At 35.8% G+C, this 15,766-nt stretch overlaps 1 protein-coding gene across 8 annotated transcripts in view; it reads right to left on the bottom strand.

Moving 5' to 3' along the window:
* Positions 1 to 15,766, bottom strand: part of CHD1 (chromodomain helicase DNA binding protein 1) — a 56,803-nt gene that overhangs the window by 24,517 nt on the left and 16,520 nt on the right. For 4 of the 8 annotated variants that reach the window (XM_075136397.1, XM_075136403.1, XM_075136398.1 and 1 more), the window contains exons 3-15: positions 12,196 to 12,400; positions 11,090 to 11,194; positions 9,732 to 9,799; positions 8,480 to 8,578; positions 7,429 to 7,578; positions 6,855 to 7,129; positions 5,100 to 5,325; positions 4,164 to 4,264; positions 3,792 to 3,970; positions 2,615 to 2,742; positions 1,823 to 2,039; positions 1,114 to 1,203; positions 54 to 244 (exon numbers count right to left, since the gene is read on the bottom strand). In XM_075136397.1, the coding sequence (XP_074992498.1) occupies positions 54 to 244; positions 1,114 to 1,203; positions 1,823 to 2,039; positions 2,615 to 2,742; positions 3,792 to 3,970; positions 4,164 to 4,264; positions 5,100 to 5,325; positions 6,855 to 7,129; positions 7,429 to 7,578; positions 8,480 to 8,578; positions 9,732 to 9,799; positions 11,090 to 11,194; positions 12,196 to 12,400 (2,034 nt within the window). The remainder of the gene's footprint in view (positions 1 to 53; positions 245 to 1,113; positions 1,204 to 1,822; positions 2,040 to 2,614; positions 2,743 to 3,791; positions 3,971 to 4,163; positions 4,265 to 5,099; positions 5,326 to 6,854; positions 7,130 to 7,428; positions 7,579 to 8,479; positions 8,579 to 9,731; positions 9,800 to 11,089; positions 11,195 to 12,195; positions 12,401 to 15,766) is intronic. The other 4 variants (XM_075136400.1, XM_075136402.1, XM_075136405.1 and 1 more) reach the window with 1 other exon arrangement.

The following is a 15,766-nucleotide window of genomic DNA, read 5'->3' as shown; positions in this document are numbered from 1 at the left end:
AGAAACTTGACCAAAAAAGATGTTAAAAAGAATCATGTAAAACTCTTCCTTACTTTTCTGGCATGATGAAGTGCAACAAAGACCAAAGCTCTTTGAGGGAATTTTGCAGAGGGGTTCCAGTAATAAGAAGACGATGGTTAGACTTAAAGTCTATTAAAGTCTTGTACAGAAGAGAGTCGTCATTTTTTAAACGATGAGCTTCGTCAACTCCTATGAACGCCCAATTCAGACCACCAAGGAATGACTTAAAGACACGGAGAAGGGGGGGAACATTATACAAATAAACACATTGCATGACTTCCCACGTTTTATAATCAAACTATAAACACCATCACTTTTTGGTTTATTTTAATAAAATATGGACAGCTATATGTTTTTAGTACTAATTACAGCTTTTATGTTTGCCAGATTCAATGAAAGGCTGTGTAAGCATCCCAAGAAAGTATAAATTAAGTTTAAAAGGAAAAAAAATAGCCAAAGGTCTGACCCACATTAATTTTTACATGACAGAAGAAAAGAAAAAATCACTATTGACCTCTTCTTCCCAGCATGTACAAACAAATGAAGTAAAAATGTTCTGCTTCTTGACCATCTATTAAAATTTCCATATACTGTTAGAAGGATTAACAATAACTCTGTACGCTACCACTATGGAGACAGCATTAATACATGTACACATACTACTGTATGCACAATAACAAAGAAAAACTATATGGGATTTCAGAGTTCTCTATAATGTTTGGGGCTAGGGATTGCGTTCTTTTTCAGTTCCTTGATGGTGGTCTGCAAAGAAGTAGAGCTCTTGAAGATGGGAGGAGATTATTACAGTAATGAGAATCCCAAGCAAACTGGAGAAAGAGAAGTGTTACCCACTTAACAAAATGGAAAAAAGCTGAAAACCTCACCACACACTCAGAAAATCTAAAAGTGCCTGAAAAAAAACCCACAGGAAAAAAAAAAACCAAAACCCAAGCCACGCACTGTCATACTTCCAAAAGCAAAAGCATTCGCACTCTCCATGAATTTAGTGACCCACAACCCAAATACATGCAAGTCTAAAAAGAGTTCTACACTGGAGAAATGATTTTCATCTCCCTGAAGAAGTATGATTACCTTATCCTTCAGCAAAATTTCATATGTTGTTAGAAGTATGTTAAATTTTAATCGTTTGGTCTGTGGATGCATCCATTCATGAGTTCTAATCTACAAAAAGAATCAAGTGAACTATAAGCTAGAGAAAAAAGGTCTTGTTGATTGGGATGAATTTAAGTACTGCAGCAACGTAAATGTTTAATGACGTACAATTATATGATCACAAAACAGAAGCACAACATATTAACATACACAAGGCTGAACTTCCAACCTGTCTAAGCACTCCAAAATATATTTTGTTTAAACTTTTGAATAGACAGCAAAGAATTTCTATGAAACATTTTTTACTGTAATGGATAAGTTTACTAACATTCAGAAAACACATTAGGAAAACAAACCAACAATCTTTCAGGAAATAAATGAAGATCATGACTGGCTTGCTTACATATTTATTTTTACTATATCCACCTAAATAATCATGTGGCGGAAGATAATTTGTTTTCAAATGCAAGACTAAATTCTTAATCATGTTCATTAATAAGCTGTAAGAAAATCTTTCACATACATTGATATATCAAAATCTAAGCTTTCAATTTGCATCTTAAACACGTAGTGTTTCAGTAAGTATTTTCTCAGTCCTAAACAAAATATTGGAGATTAGCAGAGGACAGCAATATGAAGTGAGGCTGTTTATCTACAAGCCTTTCCAATGATAAAGAGAAATACTCACCATATTTCTGCTAGTTATATCTCCTAAGTAAACTACAGCATTCATCTGAGGAGCCCAAGTTTGAATCTCTCTTTGCCAAGATGTCAAGGTAGAGAGCGGCACAACCAGCAAGAAAGGCCCATACAATTGATGTTCGTGAAACAGGTAGTTCAGAAAAGAAATTGTTTGTATTGTTTTACCCAAACCCATTTCATCTGCAAGAATACAGCTATTCCCTCTAAAAAAAAAAGGGGGGGGGGGAGGTGTAGAGAAGGGGAAGCATTGAACAAGAAGAAAATATTATCTTTTGAGCATAAAAAACCACTCATACAATTTTGCAAGATTTTGCAACTATACATCTTGAAGAAATTTATTTCCATTGTTTTTTCATAAAAACAATTTCCAATCCCCCCACACTTAATACTTGAATTAAACTAACAAAATTAACAAAAAGCTTGCAAGTATTCCTCATGAGTCTTACTTTAAAAGTATAACACTAATGTTGACATTTCAGAAAAGTTTGCTTTGGGTTTTCTGGTTTTACTGTTTTAGGTTTGTTTTTTAAAAATATGACTTACCCCCATAAGAAATTAAAAGCAAAGCAATAACAAAGCTTAGCTGTTTTTTTGAGAACAGCCATGGAATGGTAAGCTTTGGTACTAGTTAGAGCAAAACCACTCCCTTCAGATCTCTACTTTGAGCTTACTGTATGAAACCCTCCACCTTCAAAAAAAATACAGAAAAATCAATTTCAAAGTTTTACAAATGCTTACAATTTACAAAACAGAAAAACTCATTTCAGACTATACTTACTTGCACCATGAGTGAGCAAGCCAATTCAATCCATTTAACTGATAATCTCTTAACTCTAAACTTTCATGTCCTCCAATGTAAGATGGCTGCTTCTTTAGTGCAACAAACCTTGGCCTCTGTTTTAGAACCTGTCAAAAGCAAATTCATCATCAGTCCTACTACTGACTGAAGTTACCAAAATGTCTTGCTATAATAAAAATAGCAGGGATCTGCTGGGTCAGCAAGTCTAGTCTTTATCCAGCGATGAAAACTAGGCCATATAAAAAACCCAAGCAATTTGCAAATTGAAATTAGTTTGATTGCTAATCTAAATCTCACAACGGGACTGACATTAACTCACTCAAAGTTTACTTTTAAAATAAACTACAATACTAAACAAGTCCATCTTTGAATGCCAGTAAAAATGCAGGGGACTGGTATCTACCAAAGGGTATTCTTAGGAGTGATATTTTCCATATATATTACAATATATCATTATTCCTATACTGAACAACCTTCAAAAAAATATTTCATATCTTATCTCCGGATTCGTAGAAGATTTTCACATTTTTACTACCACAACTGATGTGGTGGTTTGAACCTGGCTGGCCACTAAGCCACCAGCCAGTTGCTTACTCATTCCCTACCCCAGCGGGACAGTGGAGAAAACTGGAAGGGCGGCAGGGAGAAAAACTTGTGGGTCAAAATAAAGAGTTTACTGGGTGAAGGAAAAAAAAACAACCAACCAAAACAAAAACCCACAACCAAAAAAAACCCCACAAGTGACAGAAAGGGAGTCACATATTAACTCACCAGCAGACTGATGACCAGCAAGTCTCCAAGCAACTGCCACCTTTCAACCCCTTGCTCAGCCCACCCAGTTTTATTGCTAAGCATGACATTAAATGGCATGGAATATCTCTTTGGTCAGCTGTGGTCAGCTGTACTGGCTGTGTTTCCTCCCAGCCCCTTGCCCACCCCCAGCTTATTCATGGCAGGGAGAGCACAGCAAGAAACAGAGACGGCCTTGACACTGCAAGCACTGTTCAGCAACAGCCAAAACACTGGTGTGTTATCAATGCTGTTTAGGTCACAAATCTAAAACACAGGCTGTACAGGCTACTGTGAAGAAAATTAACTCCATCGCAGACAGACCCACTAAATCTAATTATAAATCCACTGCAAATTACAAACTCACCTTGCAATCCTTAAAGGGAGTAGTCTTGGATTGATTTCTGCTGAAGTACTCATCAATGCGTGCCTGAAACTTTTTGGCAATGAGAGCACCATCTTCCCAGCTACATTCTGAATAAGGTAGACCCTGCCATTTGCAATAGTAGTCTGGATAACCAGCTGCTGATTTCTGATTTGAATGAGCTGCAGTAAGACAACATAAGCTAGCTTCATAGCACCGACAGTATGACAACTTTTCTCTTTACCTGAAGTTTTGTTTTGGATTAAAAAGTTAGTGATATTAATATTCTAAATTTCTTAACTACAAATACAACATACAAGCAGTGAACATACAGAATTCTCAACACTATTTTCTGTCTGCAAGTTTGCAACATACCAATTATTCTTTCCACTATCTGATATTGTTTATGTAGATCATCTGTAAGCTCCTGCTGGCAGTTGTAATATTCCACATCTTCCGGAGAAGCATTTTTCAGCCTGTAATGAGAATTAATTTACCACACTTATTACACTGTATAGTTCTAAAACTAAGTAAATTTGGCAACTCTAAAGCTCTGAATGTAAGCATCACATGAATGTTGCTTAGAGAGCTGCTCTGAAGGGACAACTTAGAAATTCCTACTACAAAATTGTTGCATCTGGTCTAGGTGTCTCATCATTAATGACTGAGAATGCTTATCAAGAGACACAATTACTACAGCTACAGGTGGTACTAGTCATGCAGGTAATTCAGAATACCTATTCTCAACAATAAGTAGTGTACTTTACAGGGTATTTTCTTGGAACAGTATTCAGGGTGGCGCTCTCTGTAAGAATCTATCTTATGATTAAGTTGCTAAAAATCCCACCAGTATTCATTGATTATATTAAATATACTAATAAAACTGAACACCAAAAAGGTAACTTTAAAATGTATGTATTTCTTCAGGTTTTTATCCTCAGGCTTGAACCTCAGGTTTGAGCCAAGAAAACTGAATTCTTCGAAGTAATCTGAAATGGCTAATGCACCAAGAAAACATTAATCTCTGCATTGATTCGTGAAGAACTCTGATCAAAGTATAATGACAAAACTAGTAAAAGGTACAATTTATTATTTATTTTTAATCACTACCCATCTTGTTAAAACTCCATTTATAACATACACACACACTAAAATCAGGTTCAGAAGATTATCTTATAGGAACGTGTTAAGGACGCTTCAACTTTTAAAGTGTTTGCCTTTCTGTTGCATAGACACTTGAAATAATGCCCTCAAAAAGAGGTGACATTGTTACAAAATAAGTATCGTGGAAGTCTACATAAACTTATTCACCATCGTTTTGTTTCCTGATCCTTTTTCTTATAGTTGTCCAGTTTCTTCATTCCTTTAACGTTTTGTTGCTTCAGTGTTTCCTCAGTTTCCCAAGTGTTATGGATGTGTGACCAACCTTTCCATTTAATAAGATACTGTATCTCTCCTGGCTCCTTTGACTTTTCAAACGCAGCATTTGGGTCACCATCTGCCTCAACTGCATAGATGGTGGTTGCAGCACCGGTGGCTGAGGAAGAAACCACATCATAAGCCCTAATTAAGTGTGCATTGTCATAAGTTAACCAGTAAGAAATGTAGTGTAGAAAGCAATTAGTGATACTTTTAGATAAGCATATACTTGATTACTATGTACAGCCCTCATGTCATTACTCTTATTTGAACAACTATGACGTAGATATGTTAACACATGCACAAGTAGTCAAAAGAGAATCAAAAAAGCAACCAAAACTTTTGCACCTAACCTACAATATCTTATCTTTTCTCATGAGAATTTTCTTTGCATTCCTAGTTTTTAAAGTGATCACCAACGAACGCTCCACTAATGCTACTTGCTGTCTTCTCTGTTATATTACTCTCATCTCTGAGCATACAAAAGACATCTGATGTTACGCTTGGTCAGCCTTGAGACATCAAAAACCTACTACTTGGGATACTATAAGTCTATTTCTTCCTAACTACTTTTTCTGCCTTTGTTATCTTACCTGGGAAAATTTTTAATTAAGTACAGTCTGTATCACAGCTGAAGCATAGCAGCAAGAAACAGGCTTATTTCTGTGAGGACAGCCAAGTAAGGAAATGAGCCCAGCACACTGCAGGGGCCAGATAAAACAGAGTGGCAACAGCAAAAGACAGCACAAGCAGCAACATCATCTGGGCAGGAAGAATATGAGAAGCTTAGTTCGAAAGGCTTTGACCACAGCAGTAACACTATGCATTGAAGCAGGATACACCAGAATTTGGGACAGCATGACAGAAGAAAGTTGAGAGGAAGAAAAGTGAAAGTTCTGAGATGGGTCAGAAACTTTAGAGATTCGTTATAGCTAATGAAGAAAGGTAGCTCTGAAGTGCAAAGGGCCCAGGGTTTGGGTTTTTTTTTGTGTGTGTTTCTTTTTATAATTGGAATCCCAATTTACAGACTCAAACACATAAGCAGAACTGCTAGATACTGCATACCATTATTGCCGGAAATATGACATGCCTACCACTATTCACAAAATACTTTTAAGAATTCACACGCAAGTGCACCACTGAAATTTTAGATGCATTTTGTAGTCATTCCACATATTGCACTGTATTGAGACAATTTGTACAGCAATAACTGAAATCAGAACCTCAGTGGTTCAGCCTTGCTAACACCATCTTTCAGGGTTCAGGTTACTAGTAAAGTCTCCTACCTAGCCCACTTTCTCCACTCCACTGTATATAATTTATACTGATCAATTATCACTAAACTGTACGAACAGTGGTGTAACAATATGGTATGCATTTATGTAATACGGAGCTATCTTCCACTTCATTTTCATTTTCAACTTAGGTATGCAATTCTTCTACATTTTACTTTGCAACACTTAGAAGGGACTTTAAGAAGGAACGTCCTTATGAATATGAAAGACAAAACAAGATGACTTTTTGGTAACTTTAACATTATTGCTGTTTATAAACCTCACAGGTGACCTACAGCTGAAAACATTTGCCGAAGCTGCACCACAATGCATTCCAGGATCTTAAGAACACTGACAAAAAAAAAAAAAATACCTCCTTTTCGGCCAACTCGACTATCCATGAACTTCTCTATAGTTTCAAATTCATCTTCTTCAGTTTGTGGGACATCTTCTCCACAAACTTCCAGCAAATCATCAGAATCTGTCTTGGTTTCTTCAGCTTCTTTGTAACTAATGTTGACTGTTGCCTGGCGACGAGATCCTCTCTTATCATAATCATCATCATCCTCTTCCTCCTCATCATCCTCTGATGAATCAAGTTGCCTCTTTTTCAGTCCTGCACTCTTTCTCCCACTTTTTGGCTTAATCCTTGAAGACAATAAGATATGACACAACATCTATGTTTCAACAGGGACAACTATAAATCTTCTGTATTGCTTTCTGAATATGTGTATTTCATGAATGCTCAGTTACTCCACTTTCAGCTACAGCAGACAGGAAAAGGTATTCACTAGAAGGTATTAGTATATTAACATCTTATGTAGCTTTAAAAAAACCTCATTTTTCTTTAGTAAGCATTAATGTTTTCATTTGCATGTATAGTAGTAGTAAATACTCAATTGCTTGTAAGAAATAAATCCAGAATCTCCAAATGCATGATTTCTTACCTGCTTGGAGGTTTCCGGCTTTTGACCTTGTTTTTTGGCTCATAGTCAGATTCACTCTCTTCACAACTGCTTTTCTCCCTATCTTCTTCTGATTCAGAATCGGAACCAGTTCCTGATACTGACCCTGATCCCGACATTTGCCAGTCTTCACTGTACATATTGAAAAACAAAAGAGTAACTTACATTGGTTTTTTTTTTAAATCAGGTATTCATCCACAGGGTATCTGCTGTAATTTCAACATTCTCCACAGAAATAAAAATCTTGTAACAGTTACTTCAGCTGATGAGACAGAAAATTGTCATCAATGAATAATAGATAAGTAAAAATGCCCAATGGCTTCAAAGGGAGTTGGACTACGAATTCTGTTATCAAGATGTACATTTAAAATCCAAAATAAAACAAAAATCTGGATTTCTGTATCTATTTCAGCATGAAGAAATGAGTTAACATGACATTAAGAAACCAAAGCACTTACCAAGTCTAACTGGAAAGATACATATTTATCAGAACTTACACAAGTTCAAATCATAAAGCCCTGTCATGTTATACTCTGGAGAGTCCCATATTGTCTAATGCCTATAGATCCTGTGGCCCATATGAAGAATCAGCAACTTTGGCACAGGAATCAAAAAATAAAAGAGGCGTATTTGAGAAACGCCCAGAAAAACTTGAATTGCAGTGACCTGTGAGTGGCACTGGCTCCCAAAAGCTCTCACTGAGCTCCCAGATGAGTGCTTCACAACCAGACAAGATACTATAAGTAAAACAGCTGTGACTGAGCAGCAGGATCTCCTTGTTCCTGCTTAATTGAGATCATCTACTTTGCAACAGGAAAGATATATCCACTGATGAACAGTATCTTGCTTCAAACTCTGACTTTATACGGGCAAATTTAATCTTAATAGCTTCATGAAAAAGAAAGAAAGAAAAAAAAAAAAGGCTGGTATACATTATTGAAAAGTTGCTACATCTTTATACTAACATCAGGTTTAAGTTTACTTGACCAAGGTGCTAGAGCAGTAGTAACGTTCATCAAAGTTGAAATATTACCAAGAAATCTCTTCCTTAAATTTCCATTCAGGAAGCCTAGGAATCAGTGCTTTGATCCCTCTCTTCTTCTCTCTTTCCTGTCTTCCAGGACATTGGATCCTGGAGGAAATTACAGTCCCATTGTTCCAGTCATCCAAGACAAATACATGTATATGTCTATTGTACAGATAGCACATGGCCAATGGTACAGAATGTCTTAAAATACTTTTTCTGCAAACAGTAAGTTATTTGGAAATATAAAAAACAGATATAAAGCACCATAGTCTAAAGCTTGATAATGTACCAAGTTTATATATAGAGAAATCTCCGAACTGCATGTCAGATAACTGCAGACATACTTGCTCAAAAGAGTAGTAGGACAAAAATTCAAGCACTGGATATATGAAGTGATTTGGTTACGGGTCCTTAAACTTAAATATCTTTCCTGTAACAGAGTATGCTATTAGATGCAATCAAATTCTTAACTAACAAAAGACTGAATAACAGCTCATTGCTAGGAAAATACCATTTTGCATAGTTAGCTCCTTTTTTTTTTCCTGCGCCCTTTTATTTTTTTTTCCCCCAACCACCATTTCTTCAAGATGTCACACTGGCAACTCTAAACACTGGAGTGATTCATGAACTGGGAGAAGAGGAATGATAGAACAGTTCAACTTCTACGCACCATTCACAAAAAAAACCAGGTCACTGCCTCTCACTGCCACAATAACAAAGAATAACCCTTTTCACAAACTTTTTGATCTATCACTTAGAAGGAGCTTATTTTCAGTTAAAATTCTTTGCTAGTCAATGAAGTTAATTACTGTCAGAACTATAACAACTTTTAAACATGTTGGGGGGGGGAGGGGGAAGAAACCCAACAAACCAAAAAGAATTTGGCATTAACTAAGGGATTCTAATTTAAATTTGTTGTGAGACAACCTACTTAAATAGTTTTGCATTTTTACAAGAAGTTTTAGGGAAGGCCTTCAGCTCAAAAATAAACTGCAAAGTATTTTAAAAATAAAAGCACTGATGAATGTTTTTGAACAATACTGCAGACTTTTTCGCTCAGAAATTAAAATTATATAGATGTTCCTTTGAGAGTTTATTTTAAATATTCCAAAACATTTATCAAAATTGGAAATGCAAGATCAAGATGAATTAAAAAGGGAACTTAAGCATTTCAAGTGTGGAGAAATGAAGCATGAATTATGAGCATATGTCATTATGACAAAAAAATTATGTAATATTACTTATGAAAATATCTTACTCTTTGTGTTTTTTCTTCTTGGTTTCATTGGATGAGTCATCTGCAGAATCTTCACTGGTTGATGAGTCCTGCAGGTGAAGGAAAAAAAACCAAACCCAATTATCTCAAAAAGAATGAAGTACTTCTAACACTAAAAAGATAAATCAGCTCCCACTTTCAAATTGGAGGCATATTATTCATGTTTTACTCTCTTCCTCCCTGAAGCGTAGCTGTTAATGCAGAATGAGATATGGACTTCTATTGTTTTTGTATTTATCCATCTATGAACACATCTATTGTGCCAGCAGAGCTCCAGAGAACATCACAAAAAAACCTGTCTTAAAACACAACCATTGTGCCTACATAAAAATAGTCATGGTTTAAGTTGCCCCAAGTTAATCAAGATGATGGTTCTATCAAAATCCTAATAAAATATCCTACCCTCAGCAGCTTTCTCGCCTTCCATATTCTTTCACATTTAAACACCAGTTTAAGAAATTTTGAGAATAGCATGTTTCTTCTTTCTCTATGCTCAAAGGAAAAACAGGAACACTCTTAAAATTAGATTTTCCTAAAACCAGTCTCATCAAGATTAAGTTTAGATTTAGATTAAGTTTTATCCTGAAAAACACCTTTCAGAAAGAGATTATGTCACAACAAATGTTTTAACAAGAGGTGATTAAGTTCTGTGTGATGAGCTGCTAAACCAGACAAAACCAGAAATCCAATCAAGTGAGTGTGACTATGGTGCATAGTTTTTGTAATGAAGGAGAAAAGGTCTGCTTATAAATAAATTCAATTTCATAGTCACTAGTGTTCTTAAAAGATGTTCCTACTGCACAAAGTCAACATTTCCTTAGCTGATGATTTAGGTTTTAAAATACCTAGAATACAGGTGTCATTCTTAAAATACAAGAATTCTTTTGTAGTAACTGTTACAGAATTTGCAAAAATGTAATTTTCTACTCCATACAGAATTTTTGAAAACCACAGTAACCACCTTTATACAGAAACAAGCTGAAAAAAATCTTTTAGCATTTTTAACTCTCGTTTCAAAACTCAAGAAGCCAAAAATAAAACGCAATTCAGTACTGTATGGCTTGAAAATTTTGCCCATACATCACAGAGTATCTACCTCAAAATACCACATAATCGAGGCTGCTATAATTCTGGCACAACTTACTTGAAAACAAGTAACTAGAGATATTTTTACTTTTCTCTATAAAAATGTCAGTTATTGGAATGTTACTTTTATAGACTAAAACCAGACTTTTACACACACTTAGAGAATACAACTTGGCTCTACGTAATTTTATTCTAACATACGAGACAGTAAGACGGGCACATTTACATTTTAAAAATCTAAATTATGTTATTACCTCTTCTGAACCACTGTCTGATGAAGCTGCCTTTTGTTGTTGCTGTTGCTTCTTGAGCGCTGCTGATCTTTGCACAGCAAGAATACTTGGACTAGACTTCCAAAACTGAACAGGAATGGAGATGCAAGAGTCAGTTAAACATACAAAGTCTCCAGTTTACCACATATTTACTTTTCCTGAGTGGCATCACTAGTCAGACTGATCTTAAATTTTATCAATTAAAACAACTTACTACAAAATACTGCATGCACTAATAACATCAGATAGCTTTTTAAAGTAGTAAGATTTCTGCAGAACAGAATGTTATATAATAATTGCCAGGACAATTTCTACAGCACATTTAACAATAGTTGTGTAGGTATTGTTAAGATAAAACATTTATAAAGTACATTTTTAAACTGACCCAGATAAATTCTTTCAGACCACTTAGCTGATATGTTTTTGCTTCATACAGTAATACTGAAGTGCATGAACAAAAATGTAACAGAGAATCCTTAACAGTCTTCAATTCTTGTGGTAACCAATATATGACTACCTTTCATATATATGGTCTATCACCCCAATTAAGTCCATATAACACAGGAGAATGCAGGTAATTTTGGTCCACCGGATTTAAGAGATTTCTAAACACCACTTTTTCCTGAATTTAGCTGACTTATTGATAAAGAAAGCCAACGGTATGTAAACTTGAAATTTTTATACAATCATTTATTGATACGAGGAAACTAAGCAGTAGAGAAACAATGTAAAAAATAGAATTTCAGAAATAACATTACATGTGCCTTTATCTTCCATAAGTTCCAGTAAATTAGTGCCTGCTTCTGCATGATGAAATTTAAGTGAGCGTTTAACTCAAAATACTTACAAATGTGAGAATTTTAAAAGCGTCAGTTCAAGTCCTTATCCATGAGAAATTTAGCCCAATGTTTAAGACAGCTAAGCACATGCATTCACTAACACAACCAAGTTAAAATCTAATTAAAAATACTTCATTACCTCTTTTTATTTTTTTTAAATGAAAACTGCTCTTGAAACTAACTGCACAGAATAATTTTTTTAAAATAATTTTTTCCCCCACAAAGGGTTCATTTATATGTTTTGTTTACCTCAGATCCATCAACTTTTGGCAGTTTAGCTTGAATTTGTTTCTTCTCTCTAGATGTGTCAGACTCTGATTCTGACTGAGTGCCTGACTCTGAAGCAGAGTCAGAGTCACTGCTGCCTGACTGGCTGCTGCTTCCGTCACTACTGCTTCCAGAGCTTGAACCAGATCCAGAACCTGATGCTGACCCAGAATCGTCATCTGATCGGCTGTAATAAGAAGTTAGTGGGATATCACACAATTGCCAAGGTAACAGGACTAAAAGGAAAAAAAGTTGCCTTAGCTTCACCTATAAATCAATTGTTAAGTTAGACCAGACAAATGGGTAGCACACAAATGGATGCAGTTGATTAAATAAATCGAGATTAATAAAGTTAAAAATAAACAAGAAATGAGAGTTGTAATCAGATATTCTTTGTGAAGCCTAAAAAAAGCAAGATAAAGCAAGAACATTCAAATTAATATGGAGGAGTCAAGCAAGGGAAATGAAAGCGGTAGAAATGTTTCTTACCCATGCAAACTTTCCACCCTCATCCCCTCCAAAATCCTTGTTTAGCTCCATCAAACCCCATATATACACACCTCTTAACAGTTAAGTCTACTCCACAAAGATCTGTCCAACTAAAATATAAAAGATTGTTTTGAATCTTTATAGATCAGCAGTACTCCTTAAAAAAAAAAAGAATTTAGAAGCACATATCTCTAAAAAACAAAAAACACCAAAAAAACCCACTCTGAATTTGTCACCAATGGCATGACTTGCGCCAAGGCACTTTCCTTGGCATATACTTGAGCTGCCAGATTTTTCCACCTGTATATTCATTTTACACCAGATTTAACATACTTGGAAAGCACAATATTTAAAGATAAATATTTATTTCAGGACTATTAAAAAAACATAGAAAAATGTGGTTTTCTACAGCAACTTCATGAAGTAGCCAAGTTAAAATGTTAGTAAGATTCCTCATTAGGTTAATACTACAATATTTCATGATATCATGAGAAAAAACATTGGAATCACACCATCACAGAGCAAAATAATTTCGAATTGTGTACACATTGACTGCAAACGCTTAAAAAACAGAGTAAACATGAAGCCAGAATCGAAAATGATAAAACCAAATGCTGGTATCAAAACACAGCTGATCTCTGCCAGCACATTTCATCTGGCTGACAGCCAGCTGGAGATGGGGTGGGGGGAGAGGGCAGATTGATCATCCTCTGCCCTAGAACATACTTAATTGACAACATTTTAAAACCATAAAACAAAGCAAAATCGATCCTCTTTCTGCTTTTGCTAACACCAACAAAATGATACCAGTAAAGAAGAAATGAAGCTATTCATAAACAGACTCCTGTAGACTGCACATCCATCAGCCATCTGCATCTGTCAACTTCAAAAGAAAGAGAAAGCAACAGACCATGGTGAAGCTTCCTTATTCTGAAGAGGGAGATATGGATAAACACACCGCTGCTGCACATGCCGAGAGGAAAACTGGGAAGCAACAAGGCTGCTCCCAAACTTCCTATTTCTATCATCAAAGGCTTACTTCAGGCATGGTGCTGTAACACTAACCTTATCTGCCAGATAAAGCAGGGCACCCGCTCCAGAATATGACCAGAGTTTAAACTGTTTACCAGAAATTAACGGCACTCCACGACAATCTTCCAAAGAGATTTTAATTGTAATAGCATCCTTGTACACAAATGTTACCTTTAATGCCGGGTAAATCAGATCATTATAAAACAACAGCATTTCTCAGCATAGCAAAGTGCCATAAGTAAATGTCAGGAGGACTGTAGAGGTCAGCGCTAACTATAAATTAAGAGAAACAGTAGAAAATTCAGCATAGAGAAACCTTGAGACACAAGTAAACACCAGCCAGACAAAAAGCCACCAAAAATGTCTAAATCCTACATAACCTTGGAGGAGGGGAAGGGAATCAAATACTTCCGTGCAGGACAAGGCTTGCTCAAAGAGGGCAATAATAATGTGGATTACCAAATCTAAAAAAGATGCAAAACACTAAGCCATAAGGATGGTAATTAAGTTAGCTTTCCATACAGCAGTAAAATATCCACACTAATATAATGCTAACCGTAAGTTCAATTGCACATAGAGCCAGAGGCAACCAAACCAAAGTACCTCTTTTCTACGGTACCACGGGGAAACTGGCACCGGAATAAGCCATCTTGGTCAAACAGCTTGCAACATTGTGAGAAACATGTAAAGCATCTACAGGAAAGAATAGTGGAGAGACCAAAGGGGAGGGGAAGGGGGGAGGGGAAAGAAAAAAGAAAAAAATTCCGGTTTACTTAGATAAGTAAGCAAAAATCACGTCACTCAGATTCACAGTTGATGGGAAATTTTAAGTGGTTTGATGTTCCTCAACACAGGAATTAAGTGGTAAGTTCAAAAACAAAGGCACTGAGGGAAAAAAAAGTCTAGTAGATAATGCTAGTTGCTCTGGGATTGGATGCAAAAAACCCAACTAATTCCAAATCTTTTTCTTTATGAAGAGAACAGCTAGCTATCATTTAAGGTCACTATAAGTAATACCAACCTGTCAACAGATGTGGATCATACAATATTCAATATTCAGACAAAACACATAGACTCCTTATCTTGCCAACTAGCTCTCAACAAAGCTGGGAGCCTGGGAATGAATTCCCATTAGGCTTATGAGCAGGACCAGTAAAGTAAGAGCTATTTCATAAACCCTGATTCTCACAATAACTTGGCCTCATTTGGACAAGGGCACACTAATACAACCCAACTGCATATCAACTAACAGTAACATCTCACAAGAGTAAAAATCTTAAAGTCAATATTCAACCACATTACTAATAAATGCAAGACTACAAAACAAACCTGCAGGTAGAATTAAAAGGGATGGGGAGAGAAAGAAAGGAAATTACAAGAAACAAGAAGAAAGAACAAATAATAATGTTCACAACAACTGATTCAGGGCTGCCCTAATGATACCATGTATGAAGGATAATGCAGGATCTCTACCACAGAATAACAGCTAATTGGTACATAGAACAGAGAAAAACAGAAAAATAAAATTTAAAGGCCATAACATCAATAACATTTTACTAAGCTTCCTTATCCCATAGTTAAATCAGCACAAAGAAATGGGAAAAGACAAACTGAGTAGCAGCAAATAATTTTATAACTAGGGAAACAACAAGGACTTGCTAAAACATTTATCAAATTTTAAGATGCTATGGCAATATTCATACATGCTTAAAAAGAGTTTGAAATCAACTTGTAAAAAGCCCTATAGGAGTTCAAGCACAGAAGCCTAGTCTATGTTGGGCAGAGCTTAATTCAACTCTAATCATCCAAATTAATACAGATGTGTGAAACTACACTGGTGTTTCTCCCTGTGTATCTCCTCATGTGCACCACATACTCTCAGAGGTCTTGATGCAATACAGTGCATACAAAAAAATAGTAAGATTAACAGATGTGATTTCATTTCTACTGAATTGTGAAGAACTTTCCTGTTCACTGGCCACAGGACAAGTAACTGATAGACTCAGAGGACTACCAACGCATGTTTATTTCA

This window comes from Calonectris borealis, chromosome Z, assembly GCF_964195595.1.
Source record: "Calonectris borealis chromosome Z, bCalBor7.hap1.2, whole genome shotgun sequence".
Classification (NCBI taxonomy): Eukaryota; Metazoa; Chordata; class Aves; order Procellariiformes; family Procellariidae; genus Calonectris; species Calonectris borealis.
The sequence above is the reverse complement of the archived record's forward strand: the minus strand, read 5'-3'. Positions and strand labels throughout refer to the sequence as shown.